General features: G+C 40.6%; 1 protein-coding gene across 1 annotated transcript in view; it reads right to left on the reverse strand.

The window, feature by feature from the left end:
* Nucleotides 1–10,096, reverse strand: part of LOC120516401 — a 51,162-nt gene that overhangs the window by 34,341 nt on the left and 6,725 nt on the right. Inside the window, exon 3 of the mRNA XM_039738048.1 lies at nt 956–1,114. Coding sequence (XP_039593982.1) covers nt 956–1,114 — 159 coding nt within the window. The remainder of the gene's footprint in view (nt 1–955; nt 1,115–10,096) is intronic.

A 10,096-nucleotide genomic window follows, 5' to 3' on the forward strand; every position in this document is an offset into this window, starting at 1 on the left:
CTGATATCAAATCGCCAGCTCTTTGAAAGTGGAATAGTAAACATGCAAGATGAAATGGAAGCAAATTTGAGACATACATTTGTGCAGAGAAGAAAATGTCCAAGACAAGAAGTGGGGATTCATTCGTTTAAGGGTAATACACTGTGATGGCAGGCTGCATTGCAGCTCCAAAAGGATCAATGTGCGTGTTTCGATGTTTGATTAATGGTTCGATGCAGTGGAGAAAATCATTAAACTTAAATGCTGACATACAAACATATTCATGGTGCTTTTCTTCATCCACTTCTCGCACATGCAATACAAGCGCTGCATATTCCCCACGGTAATGACGCGATACATTTAAAGGTCTCACATACCATCTTCTGTTGACATCTTTTCTTGCACCTTTGCAACAGCATCTTACGTTGCCACCTGGTGGAATCCTCCAGTTTTACAAAAGTATGCGCATAGTAGTAGGGTGTTAGCTAATATAGATGCAATGAGAAGTCAAGCACAATGACACCTTTAATTGGCTAACTGAACCGATTACAATAGCAAGTTTTCAAGGTGACTGAAGCCCCATCTTCAGGCAGGTTGTAATCATTCAGTTAGCCAATAAAAAGGTGTCATTTTGCTTGACTTCTCATTATAAAAGTACGCACACAAGTTTAGTTATTACACTGTTTGCATAGCAGCAGCATTCATAAGCATTCACGTCACGTAGCATCAAGCATATCCCGGCCCTTAGACATCAGGTCTAACTCATGAGCTACACAACGTAAAGCACAGGAGTGAAACACGAGATGTTATGCTGTGTAACTGGAGTCAAGGCTCCACTCTTTCACTCAACATTATTTAGGTTCCCATGACTTGATCCTAAAATGAATTCTTCAGCAAACTTTAAGCATCAGAAAATGTACACTGTTTTTTCCTTTTTGTTCTTGGAGTTTCAAAAAATAACAAAGCAATTTCCTACCAAGCAAAATATCAAGGGTCTGGGTGGTCATGTCATGAGGGTGCAGCTCCCTGTAGACGGCAGAAAGTAAATTCTCCTTTTCCTCTGTTGATGTCAGCTGCAGCAGGTCAAGAATGCGCAAGTCAATCGTGGCAATGTGCCTCCCCTGTAATCTGGCGTCTGTACAAAATGCAGAGTCAGAGAGGAAGAGAAAGCATCAGTCCCAACCGGAATACTTTAAGACCCACACCAAGAGGAGCACTTGGTGTAGGCTTTCAGCTACACATAACAGAAAATGTATAATCCATTCCATGAAATCCCATGCTATTCTCTTAGAGTGTTTGCTTAGGTGCAGAATTTAACACCACAGTTCAAAGAAAGTTAAAAAAAGAGAGCATCACATTCTAATTTATAGCATACAATACCCATCAAATACTCATGTTTATAATAAAACAAAACAGAAACAGTGAGTGGCGTGGTGACTAGCACTCTTGACTCTCACATCCAGTGTCCTGAGGCTGAATGTGGTGTTTGCACATTCACCCATGTCTTTCTGTGCTTCATTTCAGGTACTCCAGTCTCTTCCTACATGTGAGCAACGTACTCATGGCCTACCCAGGTTTGGTTTCTGCCTTTTCCTGATGATGCCAGACTAGGCTCTGATCACACAAATCAGACTGATCAGGCTAGAGAATAGTATATTTAAACTGCATCAGCCTGGGGATAGCATCAGCATTGAGTCACCAAGTGTATGAGCCAACATTCCATTATTTAGATGAGCAGCCTCAGTGCCAGCTGCAGGGGATCCTATGAAAATGATAATAGTGTCATAGTCACATGAATTCCAGCTAGATTGTCAACAGCAAGCTGTCCTTCTAAGGGCAGTGAGCTATTTAAAAATGCAATGCAAAGATCAAGAGTGTACGCTACCTGGGAATATGTTCATTAGGGATTGCAGCTTTTTCTAAACCAAAAGTCTCTCTCTACATATATATATATATATATATATATATATATATATATATATATATATATATATATATATATATATATATATATCAATTTAAATTTACATTTTGTTTTATAATATATATATATACAGTACAGGCCAAATTCTTGGACACACCTCCTCATTCAATGTGTTTTCTTTATTTTCATGACCATTTACATTGGTAGATTCTCACTGAAGGCATCAAAACTATGAATGAACACATGTGGAGTTATGTGCTTAACAAAAAAGGTGAAATAACTGAAAACATGTTTTATATTCTAGTTTCTTCAAAATAGCCACCCTTTGCTCTGATTACTGCTTTGCACACTCTTGGTATTTTCTCGATGAGCTTCAACAGGTAGTCTCCTGAAATGGTTTTCACTTCACAGGTGTGCCTTATCAGGGTTATTTAGTGGAATTTCTTGCTTTATCAATGGGGTTGGGACCAGCAGTTGTGTTGTGCAGAAGTCAGGTTAGTTGGACGATCATTTATTTTTCAACAGGACAATGACCCCAAACACACCTCCAGGCTGTGTAAGGGCTATTTGACCAAGTAGTTTTGATGCCTTCAGTGAGAATCTACCAATGTAAATGGTCATGAAAATAAAGAAAACACATTGAATGAGGAGGTGTGTCCAAACTTTTGGCCTGTATTGTACAGTGATCCCTCGCTATATCGCGCTTCGACTTTCGCGGCTTCACTCCATCGCGGATTTTAAATATAAGCATATCTAAATATATATCACGGATTTTTCGCTGGTTTGTGGATTTCTGCGGACAATGGGTCTTTTAATTTATGGTGCATGCTTCCTCAGTTTGTTTGCCCAGTTGATTTCATACAAGGGACGCTATTGGCGGATGGCTGAGAAGCTACCCAATCAGAGCACATATTACATATTAAATAAAACTTCTCAATGATATACGATATGCTTCCTGTGCTGTGCTTCACACATTTCAAAGCTCTAACAGCCCGTATTGATTTTTGATTGTTTGCTTTTCTCTGCGCCTGAGAGGGGGTGTAAGCAGAGGGGCTGTTTGCACAGTGGCTGTTTGATTAGAAGATACAGACGCTCCTCTAAAAAATGCTGAAAAGACTACCTTCACATTGACCCCTTCATTGCGGCGCTTCGTTTACTTAAAAGCCCAACAGCCCTATTGATTTTTGTTTACTTTTCTCTCTCTCTCTGACATTCTCCGCTCCTGATGCACACCTTGAAGAGGAAGATATGTTTGCATCCTTTTAATTGTGAGAAAGAACTGTCATCTCTGTCTTGTCATGGAGCACAGTTTAAACTTTTGACTAAAGGGTGTTATTTCATGTCTAGAGGGCTCTAATAATGTTAGAAAAACGTATTTAGAAAGTCGTAAACAGGTTTTCTAGGCTCTAACTGCAAAAATATTTATAAATAAAGATTTATAAATAAAGAATCCTACTTCGTGGAAATTAATTTATCTGTCTGGAGCCGATTAACCGCGATAAACAAGGGTTTACTGTATAACTGTGCGGAGAATATTTATAAACAGTGTGGGAGAGTTTCTAAGGGCTTAAAATATATAAAAATAACCATACAAACATTTGGTTTCTACTTTGCAGATTTTCACCTATCGCGGGGGTCTGGAACGCAACTACCCGCGATCGAGGAGGGATTACTGTATATATATATATATATATATATATATATATATATATATATATATATATATATATATATATATATATATTATAAAAGAAATCTTGGGATGAGACAGGACTTTTTTTTCCTGAAATGAGACGTGGTCTTTTGAAGAAAGACCGAGAGATACTTTCACGTTCAATAAGACGGTCAAGTCACTCAAGTCACGTCATACTTACAACCTTTGGAAGCAACTCCAGTGAGACGGTGACTTTTGAAAGTCACACCCTATTTACAACCATTTTCAAACAAGACCACGTCATCTAACCTCTCAGTTGTTGGAATGCTTTTGGAAGACACACTTCCTGTGCTTAAAAATCTTATATGTTCTAGATGACACGTCAATGACTAAGTGAAGAAGAAAGAGCAGCCTGTTGAAAAGAGACCCAAAAGCGTTGGAGAGAAAAGAATGCAAAAAGAAAGCAAAAAAGAACAAAAATAATCTATGTGCAAATTCTGAACCTGCAGAGCAGGTTAGAGATAATGGAAGTAGGAAAATTCGAATGTCTCAAAAAAATTATAGTAAAGATCGTATTAGCGCAAACAAATGGAAAATATTACTCAGTGAAATAACAGAACAGCGAAAAGAGATCAAATAGTGTTTAAAGATGTCTGGGGGAGAAGAGAGACAAGGCAGTGAGACAAAAGGAGAGCTGCTCTACAGGCTTTTAAACATACAAGCTAACAGCTGATCGAGCAAAGAGGAGGTAAAAAAAAAACTGTATTTGTTTCCCAATGTATCACCATTTAAGAGGGGCTTCAGAGGAGTGACCATGTCTCCTTGGGGAGCGTTCAGCCCCCCTCTTCACAGTGGTGCATAGCACTGGTGGGGGGTCGGGGGGCAAGGTGGGGAAGGGGTTGACAAGCGAAGAAAGCAGAGGGTGAAGCCCCCTAGTATATTATAAAATGCAAACTTTTATCTTTGCCTAGGTGTATGGCGAAGACATGCCTTGAGCATGGGAAAGATGCTATATAAATAAAATGTGTTATTATTATTCTAAGACAAAGAAAGAAAAAATAACACTAAAGAAGCAATATGATTAGCTCTCTTCAATATGAGCTAGACACTCGCAATAATATAATAGAAGGAGAGAAACTGACAAAAGTACAGTATAACACAGTTGCTCTGGCAGTTGGCTCTGGCCCATGTCAAAAGAGAGAGTGATGAAGGCATGTTTCCCAGTTACAGGCAGGAGATGTGTCTTATCTGTCTGTAGGTGAGCTTTAACATACAGTTCAGTTACAATAAAAATAATAGTTCTTTTATATTTTACATTTATATAGCTCTTTTCTCACTGCTCAAAGTGCTTCACATAGAGAGTAGGGAGCCACTTCAAGCACCAGTACTTTGTAGCTTCCACCAATTTGATGTGACAGCAGCCATTTTGGCTCCAGTATGCTCACCACACATTAGTTGTTAGATAAGAGAGATAGCTAATTAGAGACAGGGGTATGATTAGGGGGCCAGAATGACTAGGCTGTGGTGAGCAATTTTGCCTTGACATTGGAATACACCCTACTTTTTACAAATGATGTCCAGGGATCTTTTATGACTACAGAGGGTCAGGACTTTGGTTTTACGTTTCATCTGATGGACAGAGCCATTTTTAAAGCACAGTGTCCCTGCACTGCACTGGAGCACTGGGATCCACATTCAGACCACAGTGTAAGGGCCCCCTGCTGGCCTCACCAACACCTTTTCCAGCTATAATCCAAGCTTTTCTTAGATGGTCACCTATCGAGGTACTGGCTGCTTAGCTTCAGGTGGATGACATCTTCTGAAGTGCACGTGGTATGGCAGTTGCCCAAACTGTACTTTTCAGGTTCCAAAATAAGAACATGCATTTGCCAAATGTGGGATTCATTCACAGGGACACCCTAAATAGCAGACAGTGACCCCTGGATATATATTGATCATCACCAAACAGGGAACACATCAGCACTTTTTAATACCCTGCCTGAGTTGTCTTCCATTTGTTTCTTCCCATCTCTCTCAGGTTCTCTCTGTCAGATGGTTTGCATTGTTTCAGCTATATTTTTGATGGCATCAATTACCTGTTATTAATAAAATAATGTGTGTGGAATAAACCCAACAGATTATAGTGGCACACTTCAAACTTTGGCTACAGTGCTACATTAATATCAGGAGAGGAACAATGTCAGTCAGTCATTTTCCAACCCGCTATATCCTAACACAGGGTCACAGGGGTCTGCTGGAGCCAATCCCAGCCAACACAGGGTGCAAGGCAGGAACAAATCCCAGGTAGGGTGCCAGCCCACCACAGGGCACACACACACACACACACACACACACACCACACAACAAGCACACACTAGGGACAATTTAGGATTGCCAAAGTACCTAACCTGCATATCTTTGGACTGTGGGAGGAAACCAGAGCATCTACTGTTAAATATGATTTTTAAAATTTGATTTTAAAAAGAAGGATTTTATTTTATCCTTCCTTTCTGCTAGTTTCTGCCCTTCACACTATTAGAAAGCATTTTAATTTGACTTGTGCTGTTACTGTTGTAAATGGTTACGTATTGTTAAGAAACCAGTGTGATCCAGAATAGGAGTTGTTTGACTCCGAGCGTCCGTTTATCAGTAACTTGCTTTGTCATTAGAAACGTCCTCTAATCACATGCTTCTGTAATTAACTGTGTATTTAAGAAGTGTGATCAACAGATGTACTTCATCTATCTCCTTACTGGTATTGTGGCAACTCCACACACGTGTCAATAAAGGTATTGTTCCCACCTTGAACTGGCTTTGTGAATTTGACTTAGATGTTGGCCTTTTCTGAATAGTTTCTGTTGCATTTTTAGACTTTCAGAGTTTAGATCTGCAATGTTGGTTGCCAAATCAGAACAGGAAGGAAGACTGGTGCCACTGCAGCTCCATCACTGCTTTTCCATCTGCTCTGGTTAATTGCTACAGGCAGAACTTCAGATAATATGAGCTTGGATTGTCTTCAGGAGGGGAAGGGATGGCAAATTGTGTTGCCACTGACCCTAGGTGAGTGATGTGAGCCAGAGCCAGTGACGAGACTATGTAGGAAAATCACAAGGCAACAGACCATTTGAGGAGGTGGAATCTCAAAGAGTATATCCAGAACCTGAAATGCCAGTGGCAACATCAGTTTAGGTAAGAAAGACATCCACAAATGTAAGTTTACCTGCCCACATATAATGGACAGATCACCTCTTCTGCACTGCATGACAGCATAGCACTCAACACCCTTGCTGTGCCACTCAACAACATTGTGTTCAAGACCCCTGCTGGGGGTGTCATCAGTGGCCACACAGCCACAGCCAAAGAGAAGATCACCCCATCATTTTAAAAAGTTTGTGTGCAGTTGTAAAAAGGTGGAAGTGGCTGCTGGACTAAGTAATGGAGCTAAGAGGTTGTGTAAGCCTGGGGATGGTATTACCAATGAGTCACTAACAGTATGAGCATCATTCAGTCGAGTAGCTTCAGAACCAGCTGCAGGGAAGCCTATACAAATGGCTAATGGCCGCAGTTACTTGTTAAGTAGATGATAAAGAAAAACATTTCAATGGACCATAATATTGCTGAAAGGAGGCACAGTGATGCATTAAGGAGGCCCGGGGGTCAAATCTCGGGTCCTCCCTGTGTGGAGTGGGTGTGTGGGTGTGCTCCAGTTTCCTCCCACAGTCCAAAGACATTCAGGTTAGGTAGACTGGTGGTGCTAAAATGGCCCTCATGTACTGTATGATTGGTATATCTGTATGTGTCCTCCTATTACGCTGTTCAGGAATAAGCGGGTTAGAAAATGACCGACATAATACCATTGAATTGAGAATTCCTAAAAGATATAACTAAGAGCCTATCTGTCATCCATTTGTTCTGTTAGTTGTTACCTATTATTGTGCATTTTTTTGTATATCTATTTGTTTCTATGTAGTATTTGTACTCAGAGAGCCTGACTTGCTTCCTCCTGCTACCTTGCCTTTGGATACCATTGTGTCACATTGGCATTCTTTATAATTTGCACCCTTTCAACTTCTGTCAAGTTCAAAATTCCCTTTGACTTTCCTTATCTAATGGCCAACTCACATTAGATGACTATTTCGGTGTTCTTCAGTCATTTTTATAATCTTAGTATGTTGGCAGCAGTCAGCACCGGCTCCCATGAAGGCCATTCATCCAGTCTGGCATAACCAGTGACTCACTCCAATTAGTCCACTAGGTTAGATTTTGCCTTTAGTCCTAAAGGTGGGCTCTATGTGCATGACAGCAGACAATCACCAAATGTTCATTTGGAAAGGCAATTCACATAATGCAGCAACAAGGAATATGGAACACAGGTGAAGGAACCTCATCTACAGAAGAGAAGCTTATATGTCCAGTGCCTCCTGTTTTATGTACCACAACAAAGTGCGTAAAATAAAAAAATGGGTCGAGATTGGGGCTGAACTCACCATGCCTGCTAACTCTTCAGATAACACCAACTCAAAAAAAGAGGTGAGCACATCTCTGCTGCAACGTTGTCACTCAGACATTAAATTGTCTAATGCCTTCTTTCTTCCTTTCTCTGCCAAATGGATGATTGATGGTCAGTCCATCTCTGACATCACTTCCCGATTCCGCCCTCCTGAACCCTCCCCTTCTGAGTATCCACCCTGAAAGCTGACTCTGACTCCATCTTAGGGCATTCTGAAGAAGACCAATGGCTGAACAAGACGTCTTTGGTATTTTTGATTTCTTTGTCTTCTCATTCAATGATCCATAATATTCAGGTTTAATAATGATTCATAATATTCGCCACCACCACCTACTCAAAGCATCATGAGGCACCAACATTGATGGACTGAAAGCCAGAAGTCTACGTGACCATCATCATCAGGTCCTTCCATGAGAACCCTAAATACAAAGAGGACTGTTTGACTTATGTTAGGTAGATTGCCCAGAGGGGACTGGGCGGTCTCGTGGTCTAGAACCCCTACAGATTTTATTTTTTTCTCCAGCCTTTGGAGTTTTTTTGTTTTTTCTGTCCACCCTGGCCATCGGACCTTACTCTTATTCTATGTTAATTAATGTTGACTTATGTTTATCTTTTATTGTGTCTTCTATTTTTCTATTCTTCATTTTGTAAAGCACTTTGAGCTACATTTTTTTGTATGAATATGTGCTATATAAATAAATGTTGATTGATTGATTGATTTAGGTGCCCCAAATGTTTATGATGTGTCTTTGCTTGATTTACATGTGACATCCACTTCACCTGTACCGCAAACCCTATGCTGACTCCAACACTTTCACACATTGTAACCATTTCCCAAACCCCAGCCCTAACCACCTTGATCTCTACTAAAACACGGCCCCTGACCCCTTGCCCTTTTCAGCCTCTATTAACTCTTCCCTATGGTCTAACTTAACCCCTGGCTAAACACTTATTCCAACCATGGTGCCTGCTCCAAATCCAATGAAAGCATCAATCATATTTAGGATGAAGATATGAAGATAAGCTCTATCTATAGCAATGAGCTCCACCTGAATATGTAGATTGGAGAAAATCATTCAGTCAGATATTTATGTCTAATATTTAATATTGAGCTTACACATTGCAAACATGAGCAATTTGGCTCAACTGATGGCTTTACTTTGCTTGATTGAGCTGACACATGTGAGTGTGTGTGTGTGCGTGTATGTTGGTATGTTGGACTGTGATGGACTGGCACCCCAACCAAGGTTGACTACTACCTTGCTGCTGAGATACTACAAGTGCTGCTGAGATAGACTCCCCGTGACCCCAAGGGTAAGTGGGTTAGAGAATGGATTGATAGATGAAAGGATGGATAGGTAGCATAAAATCTATGCATAAAATCATTTCTTAGGATTTCCAATGTACAGCAAAAAGTGAAACTGACAGCCAGCAGCTAACCAGCACTTTACCTCAATGCCTCATCCCACCCACTGGCCCCACCACATACCTTTTATAATGGGAATGCATTTAAGGAGACCAATGCAAGTAAACCAGTGGCAGAGCTCTTCTGTGTCCAGATCGTCGAGTGGCTTGACATTGGAGTTTATGGAATTCGGATTCATCTCAGTGATTCAAGAGGATGAAGCAAAAAAGCCCAACATGCAGAGAGAAACATAAAAGCCTGTAATCAGCCGGTGACTGGCATTACACATGAAGTTTCACCTTGGTGTACTCTATGTCACATAAGCTTTCACCTCATGAACAGCAACCATTCTAACCAGCTCTAGTGGTGAGGCCTTCAATCAATTGTGGACTTTAGCCAGTCTTTCTTAGTGGTGCCCTTCTACCTACTTCTCTAGTACATCTAGAGGTATCTTTAAGGACATCATCATCCTCTGTGGACATGTGGTCACTCTGTGGTGCTATTAATATGATGCTTTCTGAAATACACTTACCTCCAGGTGGATATTCTGGAATGACAGAACTAGAAAACAGCAGTAGACAGGACTGTCTTCATTTATTTGTCCATGTTGCTTTTTGGTCCATT

Source organism: Polypterus senegalus, chromosome 16 (genome assembly GCF_016835505.1).
Source record: "Polypterus senegalus isolate Bchr_013 chromosome 16, ASM1683550v1, whole genome shotgun sequence".
Lineage (NCBI taxonomy): Eukaryota > Metazoa > Chordata > Cladistia > Polypteriformes > Polypteridae > Polypterus > Polypterus senegalus.